The 20888-nt window shown below is 39.9% G+C and overlaps 1 protein-coding gene across 1 annotated transcript in view; it reads left to right on the top strand.

The window, feature by feature from the left end:
- Positions 1 to 18742, top strand: part of LOC121946798 (poly(rC)-binding protein 4-like) — a 50229-nt gene extending 31487 nt beyond the window's left edge. The window contains exons 7-14 of the mRNA XM_042491553.2: positions 531 to 659; positions 3272 to 3346; positions 5579 to 5650; positions 8963 to 9004; positions 9090 to 9165; positions 9659 to 9708; positions 14361 to 14530; positions 17805 to 18742. Of these exons, the coding sequence (XP_042347487.1) occupies positions 531 to 659; positions 3272 to 3346; positions 5579 to 5650; positions 8963 to 9004; positions 9090 to 9165; positions 9659 to 9708; positions 14361 to 14530; positions 17805 to 18150 (960 nt within the window). The 3' untranslated portion in view covers positions 18151 to 18742. The remainder of the gene's footprint in view (positions 1 to 530; positions 660 to 3271; positions 3347 to 5578; positions 5651 to 8962; positions 9005 to 9089; positions 9166 to 9658; positions 9709 to 14360; positions 14531 to 17804) is intronic.
- Positions 18743 to 20888: the final 2146 nt, after the last annotated feature.

The following is a 20888-nucleotide window of genomic DNA, read 5'->3' as shown; positions in this document are numbered from 1 at the left end:
TGCCGATTTAAAAATAATGTCTCTCTCATTTTAGCCTTTACCTTCACCAGCAATGACATCCAATAGATTTTCTGCGGCTGGACAGCTTTTCTCGAACCAAATTTGTTTCAGTTACAGATTTGTTTTGTTTGCTCGGTTGCCACAGGACACATCCTCTCTTACAGAAGCACTTTGTGATGTGGTTCAACAATGGCCTCCAAAAAACCCCCGTAGTCAGTCTGATAGAGACATCAGCAGATAAATCTTTAAAACACTCCTTCTTTCCTGCAGATATGGTAGATTAGGAATATATCAGCTAAAATTGAGAGAATTACCTCTGCTGACCACAGGTGACTCTTCATTTATCTCTAACCTGACAGGGCTTGACGTTAAACATACAGTGCGGTTGGTCTCCGTCAGTGTAGGTGGAGAAATGTAAGGTCAGCGAAGCCAGCGGGGAGGCACAGATAGGAGCCATGGCAGAGTAATAACGACTTGTCTTATCTCTGGAATCAAACTAATCTTTTTTCCTAAACCTCTATCATTTGCAGAGCACCGGAGCTCAGATACAGGTGGCAGGGGATTTGCTGCCCAACTCCACTGAGCGAGGGGTGACGATATCTGGGAATCAGGAGTCTGTAATCCAGTGTGTCAAGCTCATCTGCACAGTAATCCTGGAGGTAGGAAGCGCACCATTCCTCTCTCTTTACTTCCCACACCTAGCTGGGAAGGAGCTCTGCTGCTGCGGCTACACGAAGGAAATAATTGCTGTTGACATGCATGTTTCCATTTCACCAGGATGTATTGATTGTCTGTTGTACTGCAGCAGAAGTTGATGCATTTTTAGGCTGTTAGTCTTCTTTGTTTCGTAATGCCATCTATGATGAGATTTAGAGTGCTGCTGATCACATATATTCTGTAGCATTTTCCTCATTAGATACGTTTCCATTCAATATCTGCCTTCCCGATATCAATTCCAATACCTATACTTGAGTATTGATCCAATACCACTGTGACAAAAAACATTAATAGTTGTATTCTACTGAGCCTGAAACTAAAGTTAGGGGTTCCCACACATTCATTTATTTGTGGCAGGCCACCCCAATTAAAACATCTGACACCACAAATAGATTAGGGGTTAGTTGGGGGTTCGGTGCCTTGCTTAAGGGCACCTCTGCAGGATCCCAGGAGGCAAACTGGCACCTCTTCAGCTACCAGTCCATCCTCCATTGGCCTGAATCAGCGACCTTCCACTTCCCAAGCCATGTCTCTACAGACTGAGCTACTGCTGCTCCAATACCGATCACACATGTAGAAAGGGATCAATACTGATTTGTATATCCTGTCCGGTCTGAATTATGAGTATGTAACTCAACAGATAAGAGAAGGACATGAGATGACTCACTCATTACTTTCACACACTATATGTAGTTTACATATATCAATATATCATATTCATGGAAGCTGGCCACTCATATGTTGCTCCTGGGCCAGATGTGGCCCACAGGCCGCCAAATGAATAGCCGTGCTGTACATGTTGCCTTTTTACTGGTGACACTTTCCAGTGTAAAATACTGCCTATATTGCTGACATTCTAATGGCTATTGTTGACCTATTTGTTGGTAATGAATTATTTTTTGCCCCTTTATTTGAGATTATTTTTTGGGGAATTTTCACCTTATTTGATAGGACACAGGACTGTGGAAACAGTCTTTGCACATGGGGCTCCCGCTCTACTCTGTGAGCTACAGGGCGCCTCCTGCCACTTTGCCAGTGGCTGCAAAGTGCAACTTGCCGTATAGGCTACGGTTTTAAAATTGTGAAGAGGAATTGATTTCTGAGAAAACTGGAGTTTTATTCAGTTGTGAAACTAGTTTAAAATTCATTATTAACTTAATGGTGTAGGACAGGTGCCTAGACAAGCATTCTCACTGATACCAGATCCAGCAAAGGTAGCATTGGAGATGTTTCGGATAACTTAAGGGACACTCAACTTGCTTTGTTTGAGGGTCACTTTTGCAAAATGACAGGAGGCCAGGGGCCAGCCGCAGCTGCCCCATACATGATCAAGAATTGTAAGATGTTTCTAGGATTTTAGGAAATTTCTAAGATTTTAGGATGTTTCTAGGATTTTAGGACGTTAGGGGCCTAGTTGGGACCTTTGTCAGGGGGTGCGGGGGATCCTCCACTGGCACCCTTTTTAATAAGCAAGCTCCATTTTGATGCTGTTTTATGCACTCTGGCACCTGATGTATACTAACCATACAAAAAAATTTTCCAGTGTGAATCGCTTTATATTTTTTGTGAACTCTAATCCTCATCAAACGCAGGAAGAACACGGTTTCTTTATTGTTTTGACCTCCTGTGTTTTAATCTGCCAGACCAGACATTTTGACAAGGAGTCAAAAGGTGCAGCTCTCGGGTCAGAGCCCAGTATTGTTGGAGAGGACACTAATCTGCTAACAGAAAACACACTGGCCTGCAGCAAAATCTGTCCACCTTTAGACAACAGCTCTCTTGAGAAAATCGAGGAGGAGATGAGAGAAAAACAACCCCGAGCACAGTTTCTCCCTGTGTGTTCATGGAAGTGCACAAGTCCTTTTTGTTTTAGCATTGCAGCTGGACCTGACTGACTAATTGCTAGTTTGATCCAGTTTTCCAGGGCTTTCTTCAAAGGCTTGTGAGTTTCATTAGGATTCTGTACCAGCGGCTTCTTGCTTTTGGCTCCAAGATTTAAATTATGCAAAGTTATACAAAGAATTTGCTGTGACTGCTCCCGCAGAAAAGATGCTCTACATTTTAAACCCCAAAACAGTATCGCCAACATTGCAGTTACTCGATAAGATATACAGTGTCATGTACTCTGTATAATCTCCTTTTCTCATTGGTGTTTGAAGAATTTTATCTTCAAATGTCTCCTTGTCAGTGGATGCTTGATTTATCCAGAGGGCAAACCACTGCAGAGCCAGCAGCTCCAATGCAAACGAAAGCTCAGAGCTATTATCCACAAAGAGCTCTCACCACACGGCTTCAATAATTCAATGAATGACTAATATTATCAAACGGAAACAAGGAAGGGAATAATGTTAGTGTCATTAGCAGTTTAGCTCATCATTAATTGTTATTGTATCTTAATGTACCGAGAGTTACACACCATTTGCACTCAGTGTGTCGCTCTTTGACAGGAGAGCTGACGTCATTTCAGAGAATATGTGAGACTTTATCTCTATAAGATTTCTGAAAAAGATTTATTCAAACCTCTAACCATTTTATCTTGTTTCTGACTCTTTAGTCTCCCCCAAAGGGTGCCACCATCCCCTATCGACCGAGCCCGTCACCAGCTGCCCTACTCATCGCAGGGAATCAGGTGAGAGACGTTTTACTGCACATGTTCGGTAGCTTATCTGTGATACGCTCGCACAGTGGTTCTCAAACTGTGTGTCGAATCCTTCGTTATGGTTTCAGGGGCTTCACGGGGGGTTAGTGTTAGACTGGGGGAGGAAATGTAGATCTTGAATGAGCTGAAGTTGAATGAATATGTTTCCTGTGGGAACAGTAAAAGCGCTAAAAGCACAATCTAGCGAGGCTATCACAGTTAACAACAGGTTTCAAAAGGCAAAACTAAATGTCGCATACAAGATGAGCGGATTTTTGACAGGACAGAAATCAAACGCTTTCTCATCCCAAGTCGTCATATATTGCCACTTTGTCAGTGGACTTCATTACGCTCTAAATCACACCCACCCAGCTGGTGGGTCGTGGTCCAAAAGTGGGTCGTGAGTCCATTTTAAGTGGACCACAAGTGACTCAGGGAACGTGTCAAATTAAAATAAAAAATTTAAAAAAACTTTATTTTGAAGCAACAGAAGTCCTTTGGGGGTGTTTCTTTGTGCAATATGTTTTATTTCTTTGTGTTCTTAACCACTGTGTTGTTGACATTTTGTGAAATAAAACGGAATATGCAGTTCTAATATGAATATAGCTATTTCATACGTGAGCAGGATTAGTGCAGGAGTCATTCAGGACTGGACAGGAGGGTTTTTTTGTGGGAGTTGGAGGAGACAGAGTGAAAATCCACCTCTGGTGTCTGTCACCCTCTAATTCACACCCACTTCACACACGTGTTGGCCCGCTGAGCTGAGGGAGAAAGTAAGCAGGGTTTGAACTTATCTCTCTAGCTCTTTATTTTTATTTCTAGCAAAACACAGCCATTAGCCCGTCATTTTGAAGGTATTTGGTTATAAATCAAAGTTGATCAAAATTAAAATTTCAAAGCTCTTTTGTGAATATCTGAACAAAATTTCATAGCACTCCAGTAGTTTGAGAAATGTCACTCAAAACTACAAATGTGAAACCCGTGTGGGCGCTGAACACAAGAAATGTCCAGCAAACTACAAAAAAAACAGTCAAAGGTGAATATGAAATTATCCGAATATTAGCTGGATATTAGCCAAATATTTGGACCATTTCTTGTAAAGTTGCTTGTCGCCTCTTCCCTTTAAAAAATAAAATAAAATTAAGCTAATTTGCTCAGGTTAAATAAGGGTTAAATAAAGAGTCAATTATTGTTGATGCTTACTAAAAAAATTAAAAACTTCTTGCACTGATTCTTACTTTTGGTGTTGAATATTTGGACTTTTTAGGGTACGGTATCAAAGTTTGGAATTACAGTAGATGAGATAACCAACGGACAGACCGATATTAGAGCTCTTTGAAGCTAAAAAGTTTTGGAAGCTCTGGAATAGCATTATGCAGACACCTTCACCTTCCCAACTTACACAAAACTACAAATGCTCACTGGAGAATGGTCGAAGGTATCACAGATGATCTGATCTGTCAGTGAAGCTCTTGGCTCACTCTTGTGGGGAAACAAGAATCATGTTGGTGCTCCCTGGTGGGGGGTTGGGTGTTTTGTGTGTTTGTGTGTGTGTGTGTGTGTGTGTAAGGGTGGGGTTGAGTGCTACAGACGCTGCTGTTTGAGAAGGGACAGATATCCACCCTCCCATGGAGCAAGTCACAAGATTAGCGGGTGGGACTGGAGGCCTGCCGTCTCCTCTGGCTGCAGCAGCAGTCAGATATTCTGCATAGCTGTCAGCACTTCTGACAGTGTTTGTGCTGCCTCAGACTCTGGTCAATTTATGGAATGGCTTTGTGTTTTTGATATTCCCTATAATAAGCTATCAAATTAAACCCGTGGCGAGGTCCTGGTCACTGGGAGATGGCTTTAATGAAGGCAGCGCAGTGATAAGGGATGTTTGTATAATTTGTCAGAGGAGAAAATGAAGCGGAATGGGAAAGGGTCTGCGGATGAGTCATGGCCTATAAGCCTGTTAGGTGTGTTAAAGTGTCAGAAATGCAGCCCAGAGAGCCCATCTCAGAGCAAATTTGATCTGTGGCAAAAGAGCAGGGGGGGAAATGAAATTGGAAGTTTTTATTCATTATTTTTCACATCAAATTCACCATGGAGGGTTTCAACTGGTAAGAACACATTTACTCTCACTAATCATCACTTCCAATGCAGAAATAATGACTGTCTGGACTCTATAAACATGCAGATATTTCAGTAATGAGCCGCATATTCTCCTTTTGTGCTCTGTAGGTGTTTGAGGCGTCAGAATTTGCACCCCACCCTCTGTACTCCGTCACCCAGGGTGGCCTGGACCTCCAGCAGGTAACTGGACATTTATTAACTCTTGGAAACCTGGAGTGACATCACTTTAATTGTGTGGTTTTCATATGCCTTCGCAAGCATTTAAACTTTTGAACCCTGAACAAATTGGTGCGATTTATTTCAAAAACATGGAAAACTACAAATACTGCCATGGGGTTGTATGCCTCTGTGCACCAGCCAAGTTACACTTACAAATTGTTTGTGAAAACATGGATGCTTCACACACAGAACATCTACACAATCAGCACAGGTGGACACCTAAGGTTCTTGAGTTATGGCCAAAAAACTTTTTAGGTCACTGTGACCTTGACCTTTGACCTTTAACCACCAGATTCTAATCAGTTCGTTCTTGAGTCCAAGTCGACATTGGTACCAAATTTGAAGAAAATCCCTAAAGGAGTTCTTGAGATACTGCGTTCATAAGAATGAGACAGATGAGGTCACAGGGACCTTGACCTTTGCACACCAAAATCTAATCAGCTCATCCTTGATTCCAAATCAACATTTGCATCAAATTTTTAGAAAATTTCCTCAGGTATTCTTGAGATATCGCATCCACAAGAATGTGCCAGACAGACGGACCACCTAAAAAAACATAATGCCTACAGCCTCGGCTATGGCTGGCTCACGGGAACATGAAACAGCAATGAGCAACTTGGTAAAAAATGTTTTAGTAATTGCAAGAAAGAAGGTAGAGGGTAGATTTATTAGTCATTTTTAAACAAAGTTTTAAAAAAAATTACATTTGTGCTTGATCCTGCTACATCTTTGCAGTTTAAGGATGAGTTGATTAAAATCACAAGCTACTCTAAGGATTCCATCTGGTTGCTTGGGCATGTTGCTGTCGCTGGCATCATTCAATACCTGCAGTCATTTTTTGAATTTGCATCAGTCTTGTGTCCTTATTGCTCCAAAGAAGGTCAACCAATCTAGTGCAACAGCTTAATCCGGGATCTTAGAGGTTAACCATGTCCCTCTGAAGATGTGCACAGAGCAGTCTCTGATCTCATGTTGCTGAGTGAGCCTCAATCACATCTCATCCACTTTATTCTCCTGCGACTCCGCATTAGCAAGAAGAAAAATGAGCAGCTTTAGTTTGTTTTGTTTTTTTTTAAGCAAGGAAAAAACTACATTTCTAATGATAATAATTACAGATGTAAAATTAGGTAACAAAATAATTATAGTTTTTAAGCATTTTTTCCAGGTCATCTCATTGGCCATGGTCGGTTTTATTTTCTCTCTTTTTTTTTTACCTGTTTATTTCTTACTAATTTCTTGCTAATTTTTGGTCATTTCTTCTTTCATTGCTCATTGTTTTCTGCTCATGTTTTTGACAGAAATCAAGCTAATTTGCTCAGGTTTCAAAGGATTAATGTGAAAATCTCTCCAGAACTGAGCTCACATTTTTTTTCCAAACGTCGGTCTTAAACTTCACTGCAGAGTGAAGGAGGAATGAGCGTCAGGGCTGTGAGGGTTGTGTGGTATGTCCAAATTTACACAGTCCATCATCTGGCACGAGGCATTAAAAACAACAGCTGAGCGTAAGCTGCAGCTATTGTTCTACCCCGTCATACGAGCTATAACCCCTCCTGAAACATGATGCCATCACACACACCGGTCTCTTTTTTAGCCCAGCAGAGCTCTGCACTAGAAACATTTCGGCTTTAGGAATATTTCTCCCATGGCGGCAATAGCAGATACTATCATAATAACAGCAGCCTCTGACAAATCAGCACTACAGTAGATTGGGAAAAAAAATAATAATTGAGGGTAATGAAATATAAAGACTTCACGATTTAGATCACTCATGCTGTAAATTGTAAAATCATTGCCGCTAATTTGTGGTGTTTTTCTGTTTAAACACACCAATGTACTGATGCACTATATAGGCCGAGCTCTCCAGTTTATGACGATATAGGATGGACTGGTAATAGCCAGACAGCTGGCGTCAGGCAGAATTGAGTTAGAATAGATAGACAGATGGACAGAAATGGAGTTAAAGTGAGTATTGATGGGTGGTATGAGGGAGGAGGGGGTTAACATGTGAGTCTGCATTATTTAAGATAATGCAGGGGGGATATGAGATGCAGCTGGTGGAGATAAAGACGATGCAGCCAACAGGCAAGATGCGCAAATAAGCCGTTGAAGCACAATAGCAATAGCAACTGTTTGTAGGTAACACATGCTTTTAGCACAGTATTTAAAAAGGGTCAGGTCACCCAAATTGCAGGAACAAAAAAAGAAAATGCATTTTTAAGTACCTCTAGTAAAGATATTTACCCATGCAGATAGTTTTAGCTTTATTTGTCCTTTTTTTGAGCTTTTACTGTGCTAGTTACAACCCCAAACCAACTGCGGGGAAAGATTTTTTGGTTGTCCTACTCACAGCATTACAAAGTGGCAAACATTATTAGCGTCACTACGTAGCATAGCTGTACATTTTTTTGATTGTCAGGTACTTTTTAAAAAAAAGTTTAAAAGAATAAATACTTGTACATGCATCAGGAACAGAACATATAAAAGCTTGTAAAAAGTTAGTGTCATATTTAGGGATGAGAGAAATTAGTCGACTAGTTCATTAAACGTTGCTACCCTCACTAGTTGGCACCAGAAATACTAGTTGGTTAAACTTACTTTTTAAATTATTACTATTTGATGCTATTGTGTTCACCCTATGGAAATGCAGTTGTAATGATCAGGCACATTTCCTAAAGAATATTTTTTTCAATTTATGTTATTTGGTAAGGGTTGCCATTTTCAACATATTGGGTTTTAATAGGTCAGAAGACATTTTGAAAGGGAATAATTGGTTGATTTTGCAATTGCTATTGTTATTTTTAAACAAAAAGAGGCAGAAAACTGAAACGATGGTTAAGTAAAGCTGATTTATCAGGATAGTGCACCAACAATCCTCACCGGAGCTGCTCAATAGTCCGTATAACAGTAAAAACTGAGGTCTGTGCATTATTCAGAGTAACAGGGACATTGTATTTGGGAAGAGATGTTCGTGTTAAATCTTTTATTTGTCATTTTTAACACTGAGAGAAACACAACCAAAACTCAATTCACCTCCACTATGCTGAGATGTCAAAGCCAGGACAAATAAAACAAAAACTATGACCAAGAAGGGACCGCGAGGAGTAAATCAGAAAGTACATTAAGTTCAGACCTAAACTACAAATGCTCATTCCTGAAAAAACAAAAGAGGTATGTATTGATAGTGAAGCACTTCCATTAAGAGGCTGCAGATTTATTGCCTGTGTTTGATGTTTTACTGCTGTAATTTCCCTAATGCAGGACTCTCTCTTTCAGGCCTACACTTTGCAAAACCAATATGGCATTCCACACTCAGAGGTAAAGTAGGACCATTTGTGGAAATATTATAATTTAATATAACATGAGTACTTTAGTGCACTGAGGTCTGCTCTCTGTTTTACAGATGGCCAAGCTCCACCAGCTGTCGATGCAGCAAGGCCTGAGTCCAATCGCCCAGCCTGCTTCGACTATCATACCTGGTATGCAGAGAAGTAATAATAGTATTTGCTCTGGATTATATGCGCCGCTCTGACAGTCAAACAAGTGGTAAAATAAGCAGCTTCCACAATTTCGTCTCTGCTCCTCCATCTCTAATTTGTCGCAGATTTTCCACCTGCCTTTAGAAGTGAGAAATAAAGTCTCACTGTCATTAGCCGTGCTGATAATGTGCTTGTGTCAGTGAGGAAGGAGGAGACGAGGCTTTATAGCTCTCTCATAGAAACTATTATGTGAAATGATACGTTCCGCAGAGTCAGAGAACTGGGAGAAGGAAAAGAATGAGTGTCGTGTTAAACATCAGTCCATTAAAATGGAAATTAACTGCTTTAACATATCTAGCAGTTCCCCGCTCAAAGGGTTTTTCCAGCATATCAATGCCGGTTTGTGTGACTTCACTTGCTAAAGGAGCTGAATGAATATTCAAACGTCTGTTATGTCAATTTTATTCAGTCGATGCCTGTTTTCTCTCATCAGGGATGGACTCCAACTCTCAGACGTCTCAGGAGCTGCTTATTCCCAATGATGTAAGCAGAGGCAACTTTTTTATTCTTCATGTTGTTCATATTTTTTCCAATCTGAACGACGAGAAAAAACAGGAAATCATATCACATGCGCACAGCGCAGGAGCAGGTGACTTCGAATGCGGTAGCTGCAACTGCAAAGACGTCTGGTGTGACTTCAAAAGAGACAAGAGACATGTTGGCAACTTACTAATTATCCTCATTATTCTAACCTCAGACTAACCCAAGGTTAAAGGGATTCTGAGCTGATATGGATCCTTTTCGCATTATTGTCTGGGCTGCAGTTGCAGTGTCTTAGAGTGACTCCCATGAGTGCGCAGTAAATCCTCTCATGTTCCCTGACCTACTTAGAGGCTGTCTGCTGTCAAAACAGCCAATAAGAAAACAGACAAAGATCCTTTCCCTCTTCACTTAGCCTCCGCCAGGGTTTGATGAAACGTCTCTCCAATCTGAGAGGAGAAATCACAATGCACAGATTCACTTCAGAATAAAATCAGACTGTGTTTCCCTTCAGATGATCACTGAGTATTTGGTTTGGACAGAGAGCATCTGGCTGCTTATTGTAGTTATTTGCCTTCTATTGGATTTAATTTCGAAAAATGACAGAAAACTATCTTTTAGAGTCAAATTAATAATGAAGTCATTTTTGATTTATGATTTAATTTGCAGGTTTTATACAGTAAATGAACAGAACCACAATGACTAAAAGAATAAAGTGTTCAAAAAATTAGGATGTGGTTGACATTTTTTTCTGTATTTTTCTCACTGTCAACAAATCCTATAAAAAGACCAAAAATACTAAATGTGTTAGTATGTGGTTGTCAAACTTTTAGCAAAAATGTAGCTCCTTTGAAATATTTTTCAGCCAAGTGCCCCTGGACCAGCGCCAAACATTTCAGGTAGAAACACACAATGAACAAACATCAACGTGAACAGCGCCAGGCGCCAGCCAACTCAACATAGTGCCTGAACTGTGGAATTGCAACTTCCGGGTTCATCACGTGATACCATGTGACCCAAAGAGACGTCTTAAATCAGTGGATACTTTTTTTGAGCTTCACAGACCCTGCAAAGTGGCTCGTTTTACTATCTCAATTTGATCCACTCAGTCTGAAAACATCTGCAAAGTCCAGAGGAGTGAAATAATTTTACCGCCATTCAAATTAGTCTGTAGTGCACTTGCACTACATTTTTAACCCACAAAGTCAATTCTGGCTTCATGCCACTGATCAACATTCACAGGAATGAATCGGACTCTACCTCCAACCCTGTATCCACTTCTTTTTATACATCCATGCACTGCGTTTGCTGCAGCAGCTCAAATTTTATGGCAATTAATGATTGCACTGAAAATAGGAACATTTAATATTAAATGTGTGCTGTTAAACTTATATTTGCATTTTTATTTAACTCATTATATAGTGCAATTATTTTAGGAAGTATGCATGACTGAATTTTTTTTAATTACCCCTTTTTTAATAAAACTCACACACACACCTTTGATAAATACTTTGTCAATTTCACAATGACTTCCTGAAGCGCATTAATTTGTTTTGAGGACGTAAATCTTTGAAGTCCAGTCACAAAGCTATTTAAAATAAGCTTAGGTCGCTCCTAAAACAGCCACGTACTGTTGCAAACATTTCACAAACAGGTGTAAAAAGTGCATATGCAGGGGACTATTTCTCAACTGCAGGTTTAAACTCGCCTGTGATTATTTACAGCTGCAGGATGGTGTACGTGGGTTTGACTCAAAATAAACTGCAGTGAAGGAACATGTCAGCCAGCCCAACACTGAAGCTCACTGGTGTCTTCACAGGATATTTTCTATATTTTCTTTGGTCTTTTCATGAGATTTGTTACCAATACAACAATACAAATATATTGATTATTGGCTCTATATATCTTATTTTGTAGAATTATGATTTTTATTGGCAGCAAAAGGATTTACGAAATACAATTACAAATACTTTATTATTCATTCCGTATATGCAATTATATATCACAACAAATCAAGTCTTTAATGGAAAGAAAAACAAGCTGAGAAAAAAACTAAAAAGAATAAATAAACAAAAGAAAACATCCAGGTTCAAGTCAATTTCCATTATATTCCTCATTAAGACAGCAATCTTTGTCATATTAACTTTACTTTTACTGTTTCAAAGTAACACTTTGACCAGTTAGATACAAAATGAAGAGAAAATAAATATTTAAATTATGAAAAACTAGACTTGTTTTGGAAACATTTCCAGATGAAAATGTATGAGGTTCCTTCCCCTTTGCCTGTATTTTACAGGCATCAATGCTGGTGCCAAACAGAACTATTTACATTCAAAATTAGTTATGCACATGTGTCTCTTGTAAATATTATCTTATCCTTCAAACTAAATTTATCAAAATACTTTTTCAATCAGCAACGAAAAGGAAATCAGAAAAAAAATGAATTTGCCCTCTCACTTTTACAAGAGAGAGAGGAGGAAAAACAAGGTTTGGATTGATTAGGTTTCTCTGTACGGCCACATCCCTTCAACAACATTTCTAAAATGCCTAAAGGCTCTTTTAACCAAGCAAACCCCCACACGGCGAGTGGCACAATGCATCAGAGGAATGAGTCCAGCGCTATACGTGACAGGGACAGCTGTAAGCTCCAGCCATTGTTCCAGAAGAGAGGACTTATAGCCATGACTGAGCCTCCTCAGCCCTCCGTCCCCCCTCAGGCCCGCCACACAATCCCGCTCTATGCTCACACACTGAAGGAGACTTCTACACACACACACACACACACACACACACACACACACACAGATGCATTGAGAAACTGCTTACACACAGTCAGCAGTATGTACTGCACTTCTGCGCGAGGAAGATTTAGCCGGAAGAAAAATGGCTGCACCCTCACCATCCCATCCCTCTTCCTGTGTCCTTTCAAATGACTGCCTCAGCAGGAACTCAACAATATGTAGGCCACTTATAGATGAAGACCAGAGTGTAGTGCAGCATTAATGATATCTGAATGCTCAGGGAAAATAATCACCACAGCAAGCATACCTGCGGTGTCGTTTATTTAGCTCTGGTTGCATTTTTTTTTAAGGTTGTTCATATAGGAACGCTGCTGTCTGAGGTCATGCACGCCAAAGTGGGTGAGCTGATGACAGCTGGTGTCTATTGACAGCTGGTGTAAAAGGCCAGAGTCCTGTGGAGATTCTTGGTCTCAGTGGGGGGAGACATGTTATCTGTGATTTGAGGACTGTCTGTAGTGGCTATTGTCTCTGGAGTTGCTCTTTAGGCCGGCCGCTCACACTGAATAAACTGTGGAGCCAATAATAGCCGGGCGGACCAACCAGGTCGCTGTGTGACAGATCAGACATTGTGGAACAGGCTGCTTACTTCTCAGGAAAGGAATGTGAAATGCAGGGACGAATGTGTGTGTCGTGTATTTCCACCTACTGTATGCGCCAGCCGCTGTTAAGCTGCCAGCACACACACGCATACTACAAGTACTTCATCACTGTCCGTCCCACTCACTATATATCTGGCAGCATAACCCTGTCACTGAGCCCTGACACCCTGCACTTGAGCTGATAGGCAGCCCCCGAGCTTTGGCTCTGTTAAATATCTATTGTCGCTAATAGGCGGGGGTCCAGGTTGGGTAATGAAAGCAGAACAAAAGTGATAATGTATTTTGGAATGCAATAAAACTGGTGTCATTGTCTAATCTGCTCTCAGCAGAGAGGACGCTCGAGCCGACGGGACTGTATGTTATATATTTGAGTTATTTTCCCATTATGTTTTCCATTAGTGTGGAGATGCATCTAGCTGGCATGTGTTTGGGAAGTGATTTGTTTGGGAAGTCATCACCACTCTGAGGAATCAATAACCTTTTAGCCACTCAGATTAATGAGAGGCAAATGTGCCTTCTCTCGTCTCTTTTACCGGTGCACACGCAGTAGCAATTAAGGGAGGCTCCGGGGGGAAAAAAAAGTGCTTTTGACATGCATGATGGATGACCAATCCACTGAAGACAATGTAATTGCAATATTCAGAGTGGACTGCATTAAGACAGCCCAGTTTTTCCAGTGCTTTTGCTTTGGGCCTTTTCAGCATAATCAGGGATGTAATGTGCAATGCATAGGCACCAATACTGTTAGCAAGAGAAATGAAGAGTGAAAACTGACCTTATTGTTATAATCGTTTATAACTAGCCCTGTCATGGCTTTGGAGAGTCTGACTTGATGTTAGACTTGTAAAAAAAAAAAAGGTCTACCATCTACAGAAATCTCTGTGCATTTGTTTTCATGTCAGAAAGTTGTATTTATTTATTTCCTTTTTTTTTTCTACCCAAGACACCTTATGTTTCAGAAAATTTTAAGAAATTACCTTTTGTCCTTGTTTTCTTATTTCTTCTGTTTGTTTGTTTTTGTTAGGAGAAATAACATATGTGGCATTTCTATTCTGTATATTCCATTTCTAATCCCCAAAACTAGCAATGATGTGGTTTTCATTTTCCAGTTTTGGATTTTAAAATAAAAATCAACAATTTGTTTTTTTCATTTCTGAAAGGAAAATCCAAAGACCGAAAAGTGCACTGACCTTGAACCCTTTCCTTGTCTGCTTTTAAAAATGACTGACCTGTCTCTGCCTCTGTCCTCCTGCAGCTGATCGGCTCGATCATCGGCCGTCAGGGCACTAAGATCAACGAGATCAGGCAGGTGTCAGGAGCTCAGATCAAGATCGGTAGCCAGCTGGACGGCACGAGCGACCGTCATGTCACTATCACAGGAACACCGGTCAGCATCAACTTGGCCCAGTACCTCATTACCTCCTGGTAAGACCCGCCGTACAGCCATCTAATGAGTCACTGCAAGTGCAGGCCGCAGAGAAATGCATCGGTCTAAAAGGGTCAAAGGTCACGCTATAGAGTGATATGTGATAATGAGGTATGTCCTTGTGCTGCTGGTAATTGGCCTCGAGGGAATGAGTAAAAGCCTGGTGGTATTGTACGACATGGAAACAGAGTCTTGTTGGAATTCAGTATTCATAGTGTAGCTCTGGTATGTTTTTCTTAATTATAACTTTTCCAGAATTTAAAGATGATAATGCAACAAAAGTCTCAGTAAATCCCTGAGGAACAGGTCACAACACATCTGGGTACATAAAAGTAGTTAATACCAAAAAAAATGTCTCAAACTTAAAAGAAAATGAGGCAAAGTACAAATAAGACACAAAAAAATTATATCTTTTTCTTTGTGTAAATCAAAATGAGACCAAACTGGTAATTATCTGTCTTTGCTGTTAGAGATTCAAAAGAGAGAATATCTTTTATTCATTTTAATTATTCATAAAAATCAGGTTTGGTCTGACTCTTCCAACAATAAATCTTGCATAGAGAAACCGTGTGTAGGAGAAACCTGACTCCTAATAAACGCAGCTGGGAAGACTGAGGCAACGGCTTATACAACAGCCTTTTAATACTTCCCATTAACCAAAAAGCAGAAACAAAAGAACGTTCCCGCATCAACTCTTGTGTTTTGTTGAGATCGCTTTAGTGCCTCAGACTCTACTGCTCTGTGAACAAATAGATATAATATATACATATTTAATTCACCTTTTTTCTTTAAGTCCTTGTTTTGTTGAATTTATTCAAAATAAATATGTGGAAAGTACTGAAGCATTGAACCTCCTACATAGGGGGTTGCACATTTGATTAAGGTGACAGAATGCAGAGAAGACGATGCAGCATTGCATGCAATGCACAAAATAAGCAAATACAGTATTTAGTGTTATGTTTTGTACAAATTCACATTGTCAATGAAAAAATTTGATATTGGCAGAAATCAGCATGTTGGCCGACTGCGATTTTTCATCTTAAAGCCAATATCTACTGATACTGATAACATGCCGATATTATAATACATCCCTAAAAAGAAACTTTTCTAAAACTCTAATAAATACTTACTTGCAGGGATGAATGTAAAATATTTTACTCATGTACAAGTAAAATTGCACAAAAATGTACTTGTAAAAAAGTAGTTCCACTAACATGGACAAGCATTACAAGTAACTGCAAGAGAGGCAGGGTGGAGGAAGGATAATGAATCCAAACTCAGTCCTACTGTCGTATAAGGCTGGCTGGATTGTGGTCAGTGTGCTAAATTGTGGCCAAAATTATACAGAGATAGTAAGTGGTAGTGTCTAAAAGGTAAATTACATTAAATGTTCATCTGCAATTTACTCTCTTCCGATAAATGTCCCCTCTCTGTCTATCAAGGTAATAATGAATTACTGTTTTTTCTCAAATAAAAGCCTGGTGGTCGCCATTAACAAATAAAGGCTGGTCCCAAAAACAGGCCCGGTGAAAAATAAAATTTCCATCACTAAAGTGTTATTGTTATATTTCAGTCACTGTGGATGTGTGTTTATGTCTCAGCCAAGAAGTATTTTGTAGAACTGTACAGCAACACGAGATGAAAACAACAACCTTTCTGCAAATGTTTCACAATAAAAGGCCTGTTAGAACAGCAAAACTTTACACTGCAGGGCCGCATTATTTTTAAAAAGCAAAGATTAATGGAGAAACTCCAACACTCAAATGACAAATTCGGTAACCTCATCACTCACTCAGTAAGTTAGGGACAGACTTTCCAGAGTTGGCCAGGCTCTGCACCAACTATCTATAATCAGCCTACATAAAAGTGCATAAACATGTAAACTTACATACACCACACCACCATCAAGCCCACAGCTCATTACTAAATATACAACCGGAGAAGAGGACACAATTCAGACATTTAAACAGAAATGCCACAGTAGATCCAAAACAGCTTCAGACACCACAGCGGGTGCAATTAGCCTCATAAATTCAATAATCTGACACCTAATAAAGAATCAACAGCAGCGCAAAACATCACCAAAGCAGACAGCACAGAGATCTGTAAACAATAACACAGCAGCTGCAGCCACACACACACACACACACATTAATGAAAAATGAGAGCTGCAAAGTTTTTGCACAATCTGCACTGCGCATGCACAGAAAAACGAGCATCACAGTGAGTTTGTTGGACTCACCTGTCTAAAGGCGTCTTGTGCTGCTAAATCCGCTCCAAATTCAACTCGTCAATCTCAAAGCAGAAACCAGTTCACCCAGCGTCTCTGTCCCACTGCTCCTTAAAGGTTTTAAACATGCACAAAGTCCTCATAGTGAACAGCAGAAGTCACCTGGATGAAAGCACGATCACTTTCGCATTTAGCATGTAGCAAGATCCACAATGCACCTGTGCAAGTGACATGGTGGGTGCGTTTGATTTAGGTCACTCAACGTGCCGGCGGGGTGGAGACGTAAACCAGTGATTAATTCAAGTATATAAATTAACGAACAGCTGAAAACAGAACAAGTAATCAAAAAACGACTTTGTTACAGTAACGACAGAAATGGTGGAGGAAGTACTCAGATCTTATACATCAGTAAAGGTAGCAATACCACAGTGTAGAAATACTCTGTTGCAAATAGAAGTCCAGCATTCAAAATTTTACTGACGTAAAAGTATTACTAATGCAGAATGACACATTTCAGAATAGTGAATGTTATATTATTGAATCATATATTGATGCATTAATATCCCCTCAACCCTTTAAAACCAAAGCAAATTGGCCTGATTCATTTCAAGAACAAAAAGAGCATATATATATATATATATATATATATATATATATATATATATATATATATATATATATATATATATATATATATATAATAAAGCATTTAAAATTATGTTATAGAATTATTATATTTTAAGCACTTTTCCAGTCTTTTTTGTTTGCTGTGTTTATTTTGTCAGACTTTCTGCTTTTACTAATTTTCCTGTATTTTTTTTTACTAATTTCTTGATAAATTTTGGGTCATTTCTTGTTTCATTGCTCATTGTCTTCTCCCCATGTTTTTTAAAGAAATCATGCCATTTTCTTTAGGTTTCAAAGGGTTAAAAACATCCAGCCTCTTCACCCAGTGTTGCTGCAACAATATAATCCTCTAATCTCCATTCTCTGTCCTTTCTTATGTCTCCCTCTCCTTCCTCCTCCTGTCTCTTCCCTCACAGTTTAGAGACAGCCAAATCCACGGCCCAGGCAGCCACCATGGCAGCTCCGGTCGACCTCAACATGGCCTTCACCCAGCCGGCCTCCCCAGCTGCCTCCCCCGCACCCACCCTGGCCACCATGGGCGCCCTGACCCCGGCTCATATGCTGGGCACCCCGTACAGCGCCATGCCCCTCTCCGGCCTGCTGGGGGTGAAGTCTGTCCCCTTTCTGACTCTGTCCAGCCCCGGCCCCACCGTGGCCGTCACTGCAGCACCCTCCCACACCACTCTGGCCGCCTACACCGCCAAAATCTCCTCAGCCAACTGCATCAAAAAGCCAGAGAGACAGAAGTTTGCTCCGTACTGATGTAGATGAAGGACAGCTGCAGTGTTCCTCCACGAAACGCCTGATGTAGCCATATCCGCTGGCAGAGATGCACTTGACTTTTATTCTATGATGCACCAACAGAGAAGAGACCAATGGAGATGTGGATAAAGCTATTAAAAGTTATTTACGGTTATAGATAATTTGTGAGTTTCCCCATGAATTGATGGACTGCTTTCATCGTCACCTCATCACTGTTATTGATCACTACAAACAGGGCGGGAACCTCACCTGAGAAACACCTGTTTAAATCACACGTGTTTCTCATGTTAGGGATCAGCTGCAAGTATTTATCCTTCAAGAAATTTGTAAATTATACTCAGATGACAAATGCTCTACTGTACGATGCTTTTATACAACGTCTATGTTTGCCTCTTGAAGTTTTTAAGAAAATTTGTAAATGTCTCCGGGGTGGGATTTTGTTTTTTCTTTTTCTTTTTTTAAATAATCTGTGCTATCGTACTGTACTTTACTGTTCAGTGTTATGTTTTGTTGGATTTTATTTTGAATGTGCAACTTGTTTAATCTTTATTTATTAGTATTGTTTCATTTATTAAAAGTCTTTGTTTCCTGATGTCTCTTTCTTTATTGAGATTGTACTGGAGAACAAAAAGGCTGCTCATTTCCTCACAGTAGACCCACCACTTGAACCAAATCTGTGTCAAATTAATGTAGCAGCTCAAGAACACACATTCAGGATGAAACACAAAGAGATGAAATGCCAGATCCAGGTTATTTTTGTTTTCCTCCAAACAGACAGCTGGATGGCAGCTTGTCATTCCAGCTGCCAGAATTTATGAGAGATGCTTTTCACATCATTGTGCTCTTGTGCCCCAAACAATAACTGCAGAATGAGACAGTGCAACCCCTGAAGAGGGGGAGAGCTCTGCCTGCATGCCAAGCATCACGCTGACATGCATGTGAGTGTGCACAAACAAAAACAGACCCAGTATGGTGAGCACATTACTGAATTCACTCACTGTAAGTCCCTTAAGACGGAAAACAGTGACACTTTAAGACAGAGGAGTTTGTGAAGTGAAAAAAAATGAGCTACAGTGACGCTGTAAAAAAAGAAGTCAGTATCTGCATCAGCATGCACCACAGCATCACCATTCTCCAGAGAGGCAGCTAGGATCCTTTCATCCTAACTCTTCTCCTTTTTTTTTCTGTGACTGCATCATGGATATGCAAGACACGAAGAGTGCACAGTCCTCATTGTTACCAAAGACGTTTCAGAGGCAAACAGACACACAGCCCACGCACACAACTTCAGTGTTATTCAGCTGAAGTCCAGCAAGCGCCAAGGCTAAAAAACGACACAAAGGAGCCTTGAAATTTTTGATTTTCTCTTCTGATCTTTTGGCATGAAAGGCCTTTTCTATCCTTATCTATCTATCTGTCTATCAATCTAGATTAGATTATTTCTAACAATCCTACAAGAACTCTTAATGGGTCACTTGTGCCACCTGTAGGCCACACATCACTACTCATTACTGTGAGAGATATCCTCGAAGCAAATCTGTGTTCGTGTTATCTGAAGAAGGACTCGCTCATACAAGCTGACATTTATGTATAACACAGACCACCAAGTTATTTTTTCTTTCTATGGACGGGTAAAACTTCTCTTTAACTCTTGTATTGTTATATACTTACATATATATATATATATATATATATATATATATATATATATATATATCAAAGAGAAAGACACGCTGCATTTGAATATCAAAGTAAGACGTTAGTGACAGTGTGAAGCTTGAGCTGGTGAGAGCAGGGACCTTAGCTGTCACTGCAACTGAAGAGTTTGTCTTTTCTTCTTTTTTCTGGTTTGGACCCAAGGGTTGTGTGACAAGCAGTTACCTACACACACACACACACACACACACACACACACACACACTTCAAGTACACTAGTAGAGAAATGCATCTCAGTGCATTTAGACAAGCATACTAGAGGTACTTGTACTTTAGAGAGAGAGGAAAAAGAGGGAAATATTGTACTTTTTACTCCACTACACTATTGAGTGAGAGTGAGGCAGCCGGCAGTAGCAAAACAGCAATGTAACCACTCTGGGCATTTTTTCACTGTCATTGTAGGCCTAAGTCCACTATGTGCTTGTTCTTTTTGTCCACTGACAGGCTCAGATTATAATGGAAATGACCCTACAGAGATAGACCTTTTTGTTCAAGAGCACAATCTTATTTGATTTACCAGAAACTGGCCAAAATCACATTATTTTCTTATTTAAATAAAGAGTAATCTGAGCATGTATAGAGAACGCACAATAACAGCCAACTGGGTCAATTAAACATTTATTTCAGGGTTGGTGATCGTTGAAACCGCGGGAATGTGATCAAAGTTCACAGATCACAGTTTTTATGAGTCAAATTTGTTTCAACTGACTTTGAATAAAGTGTGTTTTATGATGAAAAAAAAAAAGATTATTTAAATGGTGTCTCATGGGTTTGCCTATACCAATTTCAGGGATGTTTCATGTTAAACAAAAAGGATTTTACTCTTAAACAAAAGCTTTATCTCTGTATGGATCCTTTTTCTAAACTTGTCTGACACAAAGAATAATAATCTGAGCCTGTCAAAAAAAAAGCTCTTTTAGTGGACGTAAGCTGACAGTGCAAACATGCCCCGAATGGTTACATCTTGTTTAATATTGGACCAATTTCTGTTTTTCCCAACAGCCGCTTAGACACAAAAACAT

This window comes from Plectropomus leopardus, chromosome 9, assembly GCF_026936395.1.
Source record: "Plectropomus leopardus strain MGB_pleo_1.0 chromosome 9, ASM2693639v1, whole genome shotgun sequence".
Lineage (NCBI taxonomy): Eukaryota > Metazoa > Chordata > Actinopteri > Perciformes > Serranidae > Plectropomus > Plectropomus leopardus.
Note: the sequence above shows the minus strand (reverse complement) of the source record. Positions and strands in the feature narration are given on the sequence as shown.